The sequence below is a fragment of the Petaurus breviceps genome, unplaced genomic scaffold (assembly GCF_028583685.1).
Source record: "Petaurus breviceps papuanus isolate PSGF00001 unplaced genomic scaffold, PetGlider_PUasm1.0 79, whole genome shotgun sequence".
NCBI classification, from domain to species: domain Eukaryota; kingdom Metazoa; phylum Chordata; class Mammalia; order Diprotodontia; family Petauridae; genus Petaurus; species Petaurus breviceps.
The window spans coordinates 25552284-25568744 of NW_027186523.1; the positions used below are offsets into that span (position 1 = coordinate 25552284).

General features: G+C 34.5%; 1 protein-coding gene across 1 annotated transcript in view; it reads left to right on the plus strand.

Moving 5' to 3' along the window:
• The window catches only part of LOC138175717 (voltage-dependent calcium channel subunit alpha-2/delta-1-like), a 429557-nt gene that overhangs the window by 367403 nt on the left and 45693 nt on the right, over window positions 1-16461 (plus strand). The window contains exons 16-20 of the mRNA XM_069106216.1: window positions 308-379; window positions 3052-3123; window positions 7605-7666; window positions 14928-15004; window positions 16312-16332. Coding sequence (XP_068962317.1) covers window positions 308-379; window positions 3052-3123; window positions 7605-7666; window positions 14928-15004; window positions 16312-16332 — 304 coding nt within the window. The remainder of the gene's footprint in view (window positions 1-307; window positions 380-3051; window positions 3124-7604; window positions 7667-14927; window positions 15005-16311; window positions 16333-16461) is intronic.

A 16461-nucleotide genomic window follows, 5' to 3' on the forward strand; every position in this document is an offset into this window, starting at 1 on the left:
TACATATTTTCTTCATTCAGAACTTGGGTTTCATGAATGAAATATTGGAAAAATACTAAAAATATTTCCTTTTCAGGGTGTGATAAATTAGAAATGTACAATATTCAAAGATCAGGATCAAGGATAACTAGCAATGATTACTTACAAATTCCTGTCATACAAAAGGAGATATGTTTGGATATTTATATGCCAGACATTTTAATACATTTAAATTCAATTTTAGTAACTTCTCAAATTATTGCACAATATCCAACGTGTAATTATGGCAAAATGATCTATGCTTAGTACTTACTGTTTTCTGCTGTAGAATCCTAAATCTCAGGAGCCTGTCACCTTGGATTTCCTGGATGCCGAACTGGAGAATGATATCAAGGTAGAGGTGAGTTGAACGAAAAGTTGAGAATGGAACCCTCAGATATGACGCCAAAAATCACTGTGCTGATAATTCTTAGTTTATGCTTTTTCTTTAAAAAGAGATTGTGCTCAGTTTCTGTGACCTCTCAAGTATAAGTTCTCAATAAAAGGAACACATACCTTCCCAAGAAAGGAGAGGAATATCTTTTACCTTCCCATCCTTCTTACGCAAAGTGAATACATAACAAGTCTTTTACAATAACCTTACATTTTTACTTTTCTCCCAGTCTTGTTATGTATATAATAGTTATGTATAAATAGTTATGAATAGTTATGTACACAATATCCCATATGATACAGTAGAAGGAATGAGGGCTTTGGGATCAGAACATGGGTTCAAATCTAACTATGTTACTTAGGAACTGTGAGACCTTGGACTAATCTCTCTGAGCTTCATTTTTCTCATCTGTAAAATGAAGGGTTTAGAATAGATGACCTCCAAAGTTCCTTCTCATCCTGAATCTATGATGCTTTTGCTTATCTTCCCCCAAAATGAGAATAATGTTTCACTCTTCTAATATTTAGTACCTATCTTATACAGTCCTTGGCAATAGTGCCACAGGATATGGTATTGAAATAGGCCATTCATTCTGATTTGTTGATGCCTTTTGCTTATCAAGTCTTACTTTAGAAAGTTCCTCCTTACCTCCCTAGGCAAGGAAGGTCAAGATTCCCAACTTGGCATCACAAAAGGATTGCGGGCACCCCGGCTGTTCCTTACACAGCATATAGAACATAAGATAGGAGCTTGTATGACATACATCATTTTTGTCACCTGAGTTGTAGAGAAGTCATATCTTTGTTACTAGATTGTTACCTTCTTGGGGATAGGGGTTGCATCTTTCTCTTCATTTTTTTTGTGAACAGAGACTTAACAGATATTACAAATGCAAGGTTTTTGTTTTTTTTAACTGCTAGGATTAAAAAAAAACGGAAGAAAAATCCAACTCTAAGACAGCAAAGTTAACTGATTTTTCCCCCCTGGTTAAACAGATAATTTTATTTGGACATATTTTGATGCTTCTTTGGATCTGTGTGTTGTTTGGATCCCAATGACATTACCAGCAGTGTAGGTCATGGTCTCCATAAACTGTGAGATTCTAAACCTCCAACATACTAACTAGGTACTTCTAGATTTCTTGACATTGTATGGATACCCATGAAGTAGACAGGTTACCCATTGGCTGTGTTATCTCTGTTCTCACCTCCTGCCTGTTCCATCTCTTTTTCTAGTCCTATGTCTCTGATGTAATTGTTTGCACCACTTCTCCTTTGTAGTTCATCGCTGAAAATATTTTATAGCCTATAGATATTGGCTGTGATATTTTCCACTGTCCTTTTGGGGGACCACAGGGTTAACTCTTCAGTCTGTGATATTCCAAAAATCAAATATACATTACCACTGGAAGAACAATGATATTTTTGAATAACATTTTTATGTATGACCTTGGTTATTTTTGAAAAGTTAATGATATTATGTTTTGAGAGAGGCAAAAAATCTTGTGGCCATTCCAATTGGTCCTTTTAATATTTCTCCAATTCCTAAGTAAATCTTTGTTTCCCCTACTGTTACACCAATTTAAATATTTTTAAAAATGTAGAAGTGGATGTAAACTTGTCAAAAATAGTTTTTGGAGAAAAGGGTTCTGAGAAGCTACCCATAGAAAATAGATGAGTGAAACTGTTTGTCTCTGTAACAGGGGGAAAATAAATAAATACACAAACACATGTTCAGTTGTTTCTGTCATGTCCAGCTCTTTGTGACCCCATTTGGGGTTTTCTTGGCAAAGATAATAGAGTGGTTTGCCATTTCTTTCTCCAACTCATTTTACAGAGGAGAAACTGAGACAATGAGGTTTAAGTGACTTGCCCAGGGTCACAAAGCTAGGGCTGGATTTCAACTAAGAAAGATGACTCTTCCTGGTTCCATGCCCAGTGCTCTATATCCACTGTAACACCTATCTTTTCTATTTCTTATTGCTTCCCTTCTACCTAAACATGGTTATCCATAATGTCATGAATTATGCTTTTGCTAATTACATCTAGGTTAATGAATGGCCAAATAGACTTTTTTTTTTTTTATAAAGCAATCGGGGTTAAGTAACTTGCTCAAGGTTACACGGGCAGTTATTTCTGGGTGTGGTGCTGAGTGTCTGAGCCCGGGATTCGATCTCCATGTCATCCCAACACTGGAGCCATTGCTCTTACTCACTGAGCCACCTGGCTGCCCCTATAAAATTGTATTCTCTATCTTCTTTTTTTTTTTTTTTTAAGCAATTGGTGTTAAGTAACTTGCTCAAGGTTACACGGCCAGTTATTTCTGGGTGTGGTGCTAAATATCTGAGCCCAGATTTCATCCCCAGGTCATCCCGATACTGAAGCCAGTGCTCTTACTCGCTGAGCCACCTGGCCACCCCTCCAAATAGACTTTTTATGAAGGTATTTTGCCCTTTTTCAGTAGTGTAAATGTTAATGTAGCATGACAACCATCTTTGATAAGTCTCTCTCCCAGAACCAATTGCTACTGCTATGAGAAATTGTGTTTTATCTATTCTGAGTATGATCAACATACTTTTAATAAACATAATTTATTGACAATGTGCATGGCATAACAAAGATTGTTTCACTTTTCTTTAGATTAGAAATAAAATGATAGATGGAGAGAGTGGAGAAAAGACATTTAGAACACTGGTTAAATCTCAAGATGAGGTAAGGCCTATTATTTTTATTAAAGAATATATAAACATAATTAAAATTAATTATATGTGTTGAGATTTTTGGATATATACATACAGCATACATGATTTATGTATTTGAGATTTGTAAATATAATTTTTAAAATTATACACTATTAATACATTATAAATATATGTGCTAAAAGCAGATTATAATAATGTACACTACAAGACAAACATGATATCATATTCTGGCCAAGATGATTATTTTTTTTAAATCCTTTTGAGATATAAAAGTTAAATTGAGGCTTTTTAAAGGACTTTTTTTTAGAAAATTTTAAAGTGAGTTGAAATGGTCATGCTTTTTTAAAGATAAGGCTGTTTTTTTTTTAATTAAAAGCCTTGATCAATTATCATATCCTTTAAAAAAATTTACATGATCACACAATTCTATGTCCTTAACAACACGATACTTCATAAGACCTTATTTTGATTCAGTGATTTGCAGTTACCAAAAAAAAATCATATTATATTTCTCATTTGGTTCTAACCATATTTTGATGTAGATAATGCCCATATCATTAATGCCATTTTATAGATGAGAAAACTGGGGCTTTAACAAGTTAAGTGACTTGACCATTGACACAGAGATAGTAAGTGGGAGAGCAGAAAGTTGAACTATTATTTTTCTGACATTTAAGTTCATTTTTTCATTACCCAATAGTATGTCATTTTAAAGCTGTGCTTACAAAGCAAAATCTTGAAATTGAGATGTGACAGCTACCAAATTTATTTGATCAACAAACATATAGAAGTTGGTTCAGTTCAATAAGGCTCTGAAAAAGATTGTTATATTTGAAATTTTCTCATTTCTGACTTATCCACACATCTTGGGAGAATACTTTTAACTAATATGTCTTAGAAGATACTCTATTTAGATAAAATAAATGCTTTTTTAAAGGGAAGCTAACTAGAAAAATTCAATAGGGTTGCAATATTCAAGTACATCTTACCCTAATTATCCTAGTTATCAGGCATGGTCACAACTGAAATGATGGGAAATTTTTAAAGTTCAGTTTCCTGAGTAGAGGTGGGTGTTAACATGGTTCTTCAGAGTTGTAAGGCTGCATTGTTTGATAGTGCAGTTTATATGCTGGAAGCAACAAAGGATTCTCATGTGAAGGTCCATTCATTCCTAGACTATTGTCTGCCACTTTAACATTAAACAAAGCCCTAAATAGGGGTATGATTCAGTTAATAGAATCAAATCATGGTCTCGACCCCCCACCCCCAAAGTGAGTCCTATAAGCTGAATCCATTTTAGTGACTGGTTCGCCCTTGAGAGACATTAGATGACTCCTTATCCCCAGAGCCCAGAGACTATAGTAGTCCTTCTTGGATAGACTATCCTTTGTTTGCTGGACTTCTCTTTAACCTCCTTTTCAAGACACAGGGAAATTCCTTAATTTGCTTTCATTTTCTTTTGTCAAGTTCAAAATTAAAAATGTTACACAATCCCTTATCCTATCAACAAAGTAATAAAAGGCACCCCTGCCTATTCAAAACTTCAGCCAAGCATAACTTTTAAGTCCAAGTTATAAGATTGTGAAGAAATCTGTTTTAGAGTGGCCATGCTGAAAGATTTGTGACAGAGGCTGTACTTCAGTTTTTGCTCTAAGTGATTTATATACTTTGTAATGAGACTAACTTAACAGTAAATATCCTGAGTCACATAGAATAGCTATCCAAAACAGTTAACCAGGTTATAAGTATGCATTTTAAAATTTTTAAATTTTAATTCCATAAATGCTTGAATTTTCTTATATTCCCCCACCTACCCACTGCATATAATAATGTTTAAAGAAAATCCTAACTCTTTCAAGGCCATATGGCAAGACTTCACTATTAGAGATTCTAATGTCAGAGGGCTATTGCTCTCTCTCTTTGCCCAGGCCTGATATATTCTGCTCTTCCCCTCCCTGCCTGGCTCTCTCTTCAGCCACACAGCTTTTTTGGCATGATAAGCTGCAACAATAAACTGCCTGTGCAGAGGGGAGGGTGTTGCAAATCAAATTTAACCTTACATTTAACATTTGCAAAGTAGTCCCTTCACAAAGTCCTTGTGAAATAAGTATACAACGTCATTTTTTTCTCCTTCTTTGTCTTAGGTTTTCGAAGCTCATATTTATTGCAAGATAGTCCCTACCCTCAAAAAGATTATATATTCATTCTACTGAAACTGAATTTGTAAACTTTATTAGAAGATAGGTAAGCCAACTTACAGTTGACTGCAAAAACATCTGTGCTCTCTAGAATAGTCGTAGGCACATTGTAGATGCTCAGTAAACTTAACTAATTGTACACTATCTGGAAACAGACTCATTTCTAAGTATGGCCTAGCAATTTTAAAAAATAATACATCTTTAAGATTGGAGGTGACGTTATTGCTTATCTAGTCACCATATATTTTATAGCAAAAGAAAATGAAGCCCAGAGATACTAGGTGACCTACTTGAGCTTATGCCCTATAGTTAGGGCAGAACCAGGACAATGACCCGGAAGGGACAACAGAGTATTTATATATGTATAGTATATATTATTATAATAAAGATGCCCCAAAGTCACAAGGTCTTCTAGGCTCAATTATGGGTTTCCAAAGGTGAATGTCAGCATTGTCTCTGAATCGTGTGTGAACAAATCATTCAGAATGTACACAATTTACCTCTTTAAGATAGGAAATTGTAATATTATTTCATCTCTCAGTGTTCATATGAAGCAGTGAGCCCTTGGAAATATTTTTTACTTGTGAGATAACTATTACATATATATCTTAATACTATCTCTCTAGGTTCAGGTAAGTCTGGAATATTTCCTAACATGAGCTTTCTCAAGGGAAAGAACAGAAACCTGTGTTTGAACACCTACCTGCTGCTGTGCAGGAGAAGAATGTGTGGGAAAAAGATTTATGAATATATAATAAAATTCATATTGGATTACAGAACATCATTTTTATTACACTGCTTTTAATGGATTTTGATGTTTATTCTGAGACAAGCATATGTGCCATGAGAATTTAAACATCTTATCTTAGTACAATTGAATGTCAACAGAGGAAATCTAGCAGACTGTTTGTCTTTATTGTGGGCATCCCCTTCAATCCCTCAATGCCTGTAATGCTATTAATATGCCACAACTGGAGCTCAATGACAGTATTTCAAACAGAGTATAACTGAAATTGGTCCAGTGAGGAGCATTATCTTTGTTTATTATTTCTTAAGACTATCAAGACTAGGATATAGCCAAAATCTAGCAATTTAAAAACCTAGTGGCTTCTAAATGGAAATAGCAGTGAACGTGGAAGTTTTTACTACCCTCCTGCTTTATTGGCACCTGAGCACCGTATAAGACTACTGAATTTCCCAAAGACAATCAAGTCAAAACTACCAGTATAGACACATATGTGTACAAAATATACATAAAATATGTACATATTGCCATTATTTTGGAACCAACATAAACTGTAGACTACCTTTAAACCTCTAGATTTCTTCCTACAAGAAATATTGGTTTACCAGGGATTCTCCTTTAGTTTATATGTACATTTAAGCTGGATCTCTGAAGGATTTGGTGAGTTTTGTGATAGGCATAATTTCTTGGTCTAACCATCCAATGCTTTTATTGTTTAAAGGCTGAGAGATCACATCATTTTACTAAATTGGAGAAATAACCAACTCTTCATTCTTGTTATTTAGTTGCATTAAGAAATAAAAGTCTTTCTATATCTGTCTGTTACTAATCATTGTATTTCCTATCTCTAGTAAAAGAGCCTGAGATGCCTTTTTTAAACTCAGTTTGAAGCAACTGAATCTGTTCTTTGGGGTTCCATCACCATCATCATCATCATTGCCAGCAAAATAGAATGTGTTCACCATAGATTTGGAATGACTAATCAACCATTCAACTTAAAGGGATATATAGCCTGTTCCTAAAAATATTCTAGTGCAAACAAGATTTTAAAGACTCCAATGATAGTGAAGGCCAACATTCCACTCCTTTTATATGTGATTTTCAGGAAGTCCTTATGTGAAATCTCCAGCTAATTATAATTTGCCATTTCTTCCCCTCATTGCAACATTTGCTATTTTGAAATCAGTGATGAAAGATTTCAACAAAAGGATCTGGTTGTCCACACTTAAAAAATAAACACAACTCTTAAGAAACAGAAGCTAAGTAAAGGTAACTCAAAACTTGGTCAGAAAGAGAAGCAGGAGCATTACTTGGTAATGTGAAGGTTATCATAAACGATGTACATTTTACAATTTTTCTTTTATTTTCTCTCTTAATACCTACTAGTCTTCATCACTCTTTCCTGAGACACCATTAATATAGACTGAATCAAGTCACAAATAAACAAAGATGTATTTAAAAAACCAAAAAATATATCAATTAATATTGGATTCTTCTCTTAATACATCTCAATATTGGGCTTTAATAATTGTGTTAAACTTTTTCTAGCGCTATATTGACAAAGGAAATAGGACATATACATGGACTCCTGTAAACGGCACAGATTACAGGTAATTAACTGTTTAAGTTTCATAAAAGGAAATGTCTTCAAATATAGAATTTTCAAAATGTAGATATAGTCCTGGATTTTTTTGGTTTAAAAAGATATCTGTTAAGTATGCATTATGCTATCTATATGTCTTAAGAATGTTATTGTGGTTTTTTTTTTCTATATATAAATTGAATGATGAAAGTAGTACTCTCTAATACCTCTACAAGAACTGGGAATAATGCTTGTACCTATATCATAAGATTATTGTGAGAATATAATGAGATCTAAAAATAGATGCACATATGCATGTGGATATGTATATATGTATGTGTATGTGTATATATACACTTGTGCATATATGTATACATACACATACATATATACACTCATGTCACTTTATAAACTGATATAAACCTATATAATGCAATATAAATGTCAGTTTAGTAGTAGTAGTAGTAGTAGTGGTGGTGGTGCTTCTAAATAGACATCAATGTATAGACACAAATGGTAATTTTCTAATTTGGAAATAAAACAGTATGTTATCATTACTTTAAGTCTGTATGCTAGTATAAATAAGTACAAAGTATCACTATGTGATTCTCTGATTTTTCTCCACAGAATTTTCTGCTTTTAAATTTTCCCTTGAATTTATTAAATAATGGTTACAAATGAACATTAAAATCAAGCCAGGACAGACTCACATTATGAAAGACTTAAAAATTCAATCTCATTCCCTCTCTTACTGCTAGTAGTAATACTACTTTTCTTGTTCTCTCACTCAAAGAGTAATTGATGCACATGTGCCTTGGAAACTTGTGCTAACTTCGACAATTCTCCTGCAGCCAAACAGGAGAAGCTCTTATTTCAAATAAATTTAAAATCATGTAAATTATATTTCTGAATGAAAATGTAAACTATAATGGAGTCAATCTCCAGTTTTATTTCAAAAAATAACTAACAGCAAGCTCTGATGTGCACAAATTATGAGTAACTCTGCCCATAAATTATATCTTTACACCATTTGTTACACATTATACATCTTTTAAAGTAAATGTCTAAGAAATAATTTACCAATGTTTTGACATCACACTGAGCCACAAATCCTGTGCAAAGCAGGTAAATCTCATTTTGACTCTTCCAAGGATAGAAAAAAAAATATGATCGTGGAAAATCAAAGTAGTTTTGAAGTTAATACACCATGCCAAATTCTGTCTTTTCCCAAAAGTTGTAAATCTGTGAGAGAGAAAAAAACAGTCAATTCCCTCTTCCCAAAAATACTACTTCACTATACAATGATCTTACCATGTGTCAGGAAGACCTGAATTCAAATGTAGCCTCAGAAATTTATTGACTGTGTGACCTTGGGCAAGTCAATTAATCTCTTATCTACTTTGGTTTACTCAAGTGTAAAATAGCACCTCCCTCCCAGAGTTCTAAAAATCAGATGAAATAATTTTGTAAAACATAGTGCCTAGAACATAGTAGGCCTGTAATAAATGTTTGTTTCCTTCCTCCCTTCCATGTGCCTGTGCCTCTGTAATAACCCCCCCCCCTCTCTCCCTCTTCCCCCCCCCCCCTTCCATCTTCTCCTCCCCCTCTCCCTCTCAACATGTACATGGTCACCAGCTATTAATTCTTTCCTTCACCAGAGTTCCTAGCTCCTTATATTCATTGCTGCCTTTGCTAATTGGAAAAAAAAGAGGTGATAAAACCAAGGATGCCACCATATGCCAGAGACGGTTTTGTGATAAACTCAGATAATGTGAGGCTTTAGGTTCATGTCCCTTTATAGATTAATGAATTAGAAATGACTGGCACGGGATTTTCCACACTGGTCAACCCAGTTTCAGCGTTATTCATTACCAGCACAGTGATGTCAAACAAATGATTGATTGATTTGGAACCCAAACCTGGAACCAGTTCATAGATTTGCCACTTTCTACCTTATGCCTTTGGGCAATTCTGTTAATCTCCCTGGAGCTCAGTTTAGATTATTTTCAATGTGGTTGGATTAGATGGCCTCTGCCATTCTTTCCAGCTCTAAACCTGTGATTTTATGATCCCACACACTGTTGCCAGAGTAACTTTCATAAAGCATAGCTCTGAACATGTAGCTCCTCTGTTCAAAAACTTTCCAAAACTCCAGAAGTCTTCAGAATAAAATGGAAAGACACAGCATAGTATTCCTGACCCTGTCCTTTGGCCCAAATCTACCTTTCTAGCCTTAATATCCTACTACTCACCTATATAATGCTAATGTTCCAAAGAAACTAGAATACTCAGCATTCACCAGTGTACAGAGAACCAGACCTGGAGTCAAGATTTATCCTCCTGAGTTCAAATCTGGCCTCAGGCACTTACTAGCTGGGTGACCCTGGGCAAGTCATTTAACCCTGTTTGCCTCAGTTTCCTCATCCATAAAATGAGTCAGAGAAGGAAATGGCAAACCACTCCAGCATCTTTGCCAAGAAAACCCCAAAAGAAGGTCACAAAAACTCCAACACAATTCACAAATAACTCAATAGCATGTTTTCCTACCTCAATATCTTTATTCACGTCATCCACTCACTTTGGAATTGCTACTTCCTTCCCTCTTCTAATTGCTACTTCCCTCTTCTATTCTTGCTAAGCCCTCCCCATCCTTCAAGGCTTAGTTCATGAATCACCTTCTTCATGATGTTAATTCTCATTTCCTCATCCCTCACACTAGATGTGATTTTTCTTCAGACTCTGAATGCCTATAGCACTGGTTATAACTCTCTTATCAATAGTAATAATAATAATCATATGTGCCAGGCATTATGCTAAGTGCTTGATAATTTTTATCTCATTTGATCCTCATAACAACTCTGCGAGGTAGGTGTTACAATTATCCCCATTTTATAGATGAGGAAATTGAAGCAGATGGGGGTAATATGACTTATCAGAGGTCACATAGCTAGTAAATTGCCTTCAGGCCAAATTTTAATGCAGGTTTTCTTGAACTCAGGCCCAGTACAATAACCCTGTGCTATTATCCAAGAACAAAAAAAAAAAGTATATTTTTAACATTTCTGCTGCTGACAGTAGCTAGTGCAATGAACCACATGTAGTGGTTGCTTGATAAATGTCTATCGCATAAATAAAAATTCAACTATAAACTTGTGATTTGGATAACTTCTAGTCTCAGACAAACTGTCAAACTGAAAACTGCACTGGATCTATCACCATTATTAAAGGGATTAATTATATGCAGATTTCTAGAGAGCTAATGGCATGGGCTGGCCTTCAAGAAACTTAGAAACTAATTACCAGGGAAACATACCTGGAAATTCTGACTACTGATATGCAGCTTCTTTTATTTTTTCTTCATTGCTTTTCCATGCTCAAGACCCTAAACAGGGAACATGAAAAAGCAAATCTGATTTTTCTTAAGAGAGTTTGTAACCAAAAAGCTAAAGGTATCACCTATCAAAGACCTGTATAGAATAGGACAAAACAAAACAAAATATGTAAGGGTTTTTGGTGGAAGCTGTGTTCATGGGGTGAATGAGCTGTCCAAAGTCACACGTATTTTAAACCATGTACCAGACTTTAGTGTGAATAACAAAAAGGTGTTCTACTCAAGAAAAAAAAATATTTGCAGATCAAGCAAATACAGTATATTGGGGTGAACTACTTAGCTTTACCTAGGTTTTTATATTTCTTTATACCTTTCCCTAAGGTGGGCAGTCTTTCTCTTCCATTAAGAAATATTTATTGAGTACTTAAAAACGTTGATGTGTAGGCACTTAGGAAATAGTCATAAATAAGAGAGGAACTTTTCTAAATGTCATAAATAATATTCCTATTATGAAGAAAACATTGTTGAACAGAAAAGCACTCCCTATTCTGTCTGATTTAGTTAAAAATGCTAGTGGAAAAAAAATCAGGCTACATACAGTAATGCAGCCTAAACAAAGTGCTCCCTCTGCTGGCATCATATCTAAATTACAGGCATAGTGTCTGGATACAAAGAGCCTCTAAGGGACTGAAAGCATAAACCTTTACAATGAAGGTGAATGTGAGATAGTAATACCATTGGCTATAGGGTTTTTAGCCATTTTGTTTGCTCCCAGAACTACATCTGAACTGAAATAGAAAGGTCTAAATTCTGCCACAGTTTACTGTCATATCTTAACTAACCAGTGAAGATAGAGATCAGTGAAGAATGTAACATGAGGTCCAAATATCAACAAAGATATATTCTTAGCATGTCTATTTAAAACTTTAATAGTGCTTCACATGGGCCTTCACAATATTGCCTGTAGTTGATGAAGTATAATCTAAATCCACAAGAGTCACACTGTAGCAGCCCTATTGGACAAAAGGTTATAGTTTTAATTAGTAGCTGCTGTAAGCAATATATGCTAATAGGCAAGTCAAATTGTTCTAATTTCCCTAGAGAGGAATTGGTGGGAGGTTATCACCAGATATTCAGTAATTCTTCTCTGCACTTTATAAATGGCAAGTGAACCATTACGGGTCATCTTGCTTCCAGAACAATGGTGCTACTTATTTTCATTCTCATTTCTGCTGCCACATAAAGGAGGAGCTTACCTATGAAAATGAAGTGAAGGGGAATGGGGGGTAGGATTTTCATTCATGTTTTATTCCTCTGACCTTTTTCCTTGAGGAAGGTTTATGAAATCATTTGGTGATTAAGAAGGGTTTAGGAATAAAAGTGAGCGCGTATTCATGATAATATCTTGCCCACCTAATTATACTGTAGCAAGTAAATGATTGCTACTACTCCTCTTTGGAGTGTAAAATACAAATGACCTCAATATTTCTAACCTCTATGTTGGCAGACTAGGAATTACCCAAAGAAAGAAGAATTCAATTTAAATTTTCAATTGTTTTCCATGTTTGTATTAACTACAATATGATCGTGCACAGTTAAAATTAGAGATGAGAGATTTGATCAGGTCTTCTGAAAGAAGTTATATATACCCTTTGCATTTGAGTAAGGGTTTTATTCTAAGTTTGGAATGAGAATTGTATGACAGAAAAGCAAAATTCGACTTAAATCACCACCATACAAATTTTTAAAATTTTAAATCATGTACCAGACTTTAGTGTGAAAAACAAAAAGGTATTCTACTTGAGAAAAAAAAATATTTGCAGATCAAACAGATAAAGTATATTAGGATGACAAAATTGGGTAAATTTTTTAAAATCGCTCCAAAACAGTTTACTGATTACACAGTGGAAATAATCAAAACAGTCTCCTAGTAACTATCACAACTGGGCATTTGAGGTCCAGGCCTGTGTGTAACTCCAAATTTTAGAGCTTGAAGTCATTTTAGAGGTCATGAAATAGACTTAAAGAAATATAAGTAATTTCCACTCAAGTATCACAACTACTTGTTGCAGAGACAGATTTAGACCCCAGATTCCCTGATTGCTACTGCAGCATTCTTTCTGATATCATGTCTCCTTCAGCTGTGTGTTTCAAAATAAAATTATGGACTTAAGACATTTTATTCACAGAGGAAAAATCTATGAATTTAGGGATTTTAAATAGGAACATTTGCAAATCTCATGGGAAGAGGAGCATTTGAAAGGGACATCAGTTATCCTTGCTTGAAATTGGTTGTCCAAGGAAATTTGGAGGGACTCACATTTGTTTTCTGACATACAGTCCCTGTCCACTTTTCTCAGGAAAATTAAAATTCATGTAACATTGCAGTTTTTGGTGTTAGAAGTGGTATTTGGGGTTTAGGGCGGACATAGTCAACAGAAAGTAACCAGTAGAGGCAGCAGAAGCAGGAGAATTGCACGCAAAATGTGCATTTGACAATTATATAACATCCTAATATTTGGTGTCAATTGACATCTATAAGACAACACTGTGCCAAGTCATTTCCCTCATGAGAATGTTTGAGGGAAATGACTTCTTTTGTCATTATATATCCAGAATTAAGCTTATAATGTCTAGCATATAGAAAGCACTTAATAAATACTTATTGACTAACTGGATGACTTAAGTGAATGCCCAATCAGTGGTTTTGTTTTTAAACCAGCAATAGTGCTTAGGCTTTGGTTTACATATTAACTATAGCCCACACTCCTACAGGGTGCCAAATATGGACTGGGGCTCAGCATCCAATATAGAACTATGTCAACCACAGCTTCTACATATAGTACAGTAACTGCTTAAGTTTACATTATGCTTTTGATTTTGTAAAGCACTTTGATCACAATAACTCTGTGAGATAGGTAATATATTTATATCCTCATTTTCTATGAGAAACCTGGAGCTCACAAAAGTTAATGAATGAGCTGTCCAACGGCACACATATCTTAAAATAGACCAAGTCAAAAACCCTTCTGAAGTCCACTAAGGAAAAATGTCCAAAACTTAATAGGTCATCCCAGCAAATCCTAATGACTAAAGGCCTCTCAAAGTCACAAGGTTGTCCCTATGGACTCTGTCTGATGTAATCTAAACCTATAGTAACAGATGTCTTAGAGCCTTCCTTGGTATCAAACTACACCATTAGTCCAAAGGAACCCATTCTAATGGTGATTTGAGAGAGAACAAAAAAAGGAGCTCTTTGAAACCGCCAGATAGGTAACATTTTAGTGAGACAGACTTTTGAGCTATTACTTTATTCTGTTAAACCACCAATTAATTATAGTCTGAAAAAAATTATGGGAAAATCTTTTTGGTCAAATGGCAAGCTACTTCTATTTTGTATGGGGAAAAAACCTATGAATGTAAATCTTTCTAAATGTAAAAAACAAGATACCTTAAGGCAAAATTATATATGTATATATTATATATATAATGTATATAATGTAAACTCATCTTAGACTGACAACTTTTTAAAATTCACTATTTTAATAGAAATATCAGTTAAAATAAGATTAAAAAAAGGAAAGTTTACTTCAATCTTACTAATATCCAGTCCTCAGATAGTTCCATATAGGGGCAGAAAGGAAAAGGTCATTAAATATTATATTTGCCAAATACTCTCTTGCAGTTTTTCTCTCCACTTCCCTGGTCAAAGTGCTTAACGACTATAGAATGTAAGCTCCTTGAGGGCAGGAACTGGTTCATTTTTGTCTTTGTATCCCCAGTGCCTATCAAAATGCCTGGCACATAATAGGTGTTTAATAAATGCTTGTTGAATGAATGTTTAATCTTTACTCCAACAAGGAAGGAGTGGTAGCAGATCTTTGGATTCTCCACTCAGTCCACGGTGTCTCCTTGTTTTGTTTTTCTTTTGTTTATGCTTCTCTTGTTTCTATTGCAGTTTGGCCTTGGTATTACCAACCTACAGTTTTTACTATATAAAAGCCAAAATAGAAGAGACAATAACTCAGGCCAGATGTAAGTACTGTGAAAGAGACTTCAGGGTCTGATCATTATCTCCTGATATCAGATTTTGGAACACATTTAGCTTATAGCATACATATGGAATACATAAAGCTTATACATTTCAGTAGGTGTTATTACCAAATCTATAGCAATGATTCTAACCCATTCCAAACATGCAAGGAACAAGAAATATTCTACATAGATAGAATATGAGCAGGTATTCCAGTTTCACTGGTAACCCTTACCACCCTTCCCTGCCTTGCTATGTGCTTATAGAATCATTGCCTTGCTGTATCCTCTGTTGCTGTCATTTTAAGGGTCTGCTTATGGCATTAAATGTTTCACATGCTGAATACTAACGTAAAATCTCCTCATAGTAATGTAGTAAAGCTTTTTTTTTTTTGGTTTTGCATTTGGCAATAGTAATATTGTGCTTTAAATTTTATACTTTGCTTGAATAGTTAAAATAGTAATGGCCTTTGGCTTTGGTTTGCAGATAAGCTTTGCTGTCATGTCTTCTAAATTATAATATATATTAATATCTCCAATAATTTGACTGGATAAGATCATGTTTAAGCAGCTTTCAGAATGTAGTGTTAATTAATGGTACTTACGCCTATGCTACTTATCCATAGTTGTTTTGAAAATTTTGTTTTGGTTGTAACTACATTTAGTTAAGTAAAAATGGCCATCATATCCTCTTAGCCTGTTTCAAGTATCGATACTAACTTGATAGAATGTGTGTTCAGAAAATGGTTTAAAAAAAACTGATAGTAAATTATTTCTAACAAATAAGCTCCAATTTCAACCACTTCTCTAGTCGGCATCCCATTCTGTCCTGCCTTTCCCTGCTTTGTGTACTACATTCTATTACTCAGAAAAAACGCATCTTCTATAGTCACTTGATGGGTACTAGATATGATGGTCTTTTAGCAAAAAGCAATTTTGCATGAGTTATTTCTTAACTTAATGAAAGTAGGAGTAATTAGTGGAATTTTAATAAGTAAAAATTAAATGCTTCTATTTATAGACCTATATTCCTTAGTGTTGCACTTGCATCTAATAACCTGCAAAACAGACCCTTGAAATAGCCACAGTACATAGAGGGTACTTTAGTAATAAGTGACAGTACATACTTTCCAGTCTTCAAAGATGTTTGTCTTTTTTCCAGACTACAGCTGTACATAAATGAACCTTTGATCTATGCACAATATTTTTATTCAAGAAACTCATTGAATAAAATATTGTTTGTGACCCCCTTTACTTTACCCTCTTTTTTTTTTGTTTCCTGGCTTTCTCTTTCTGATGGATTTTCACAGCAAAAAAAGGCAAAGTGAAGGGCAAGTATCTTCTTGTTGCTCAATTTCTTTCCGTTTAGTGCAGTTGAAATTTTCCACTTCTATCTCCATTCCTATTGGATACTTTCCTCTGTGCTCCTCACTCGTTAGACATTCCCACATGAACATTGC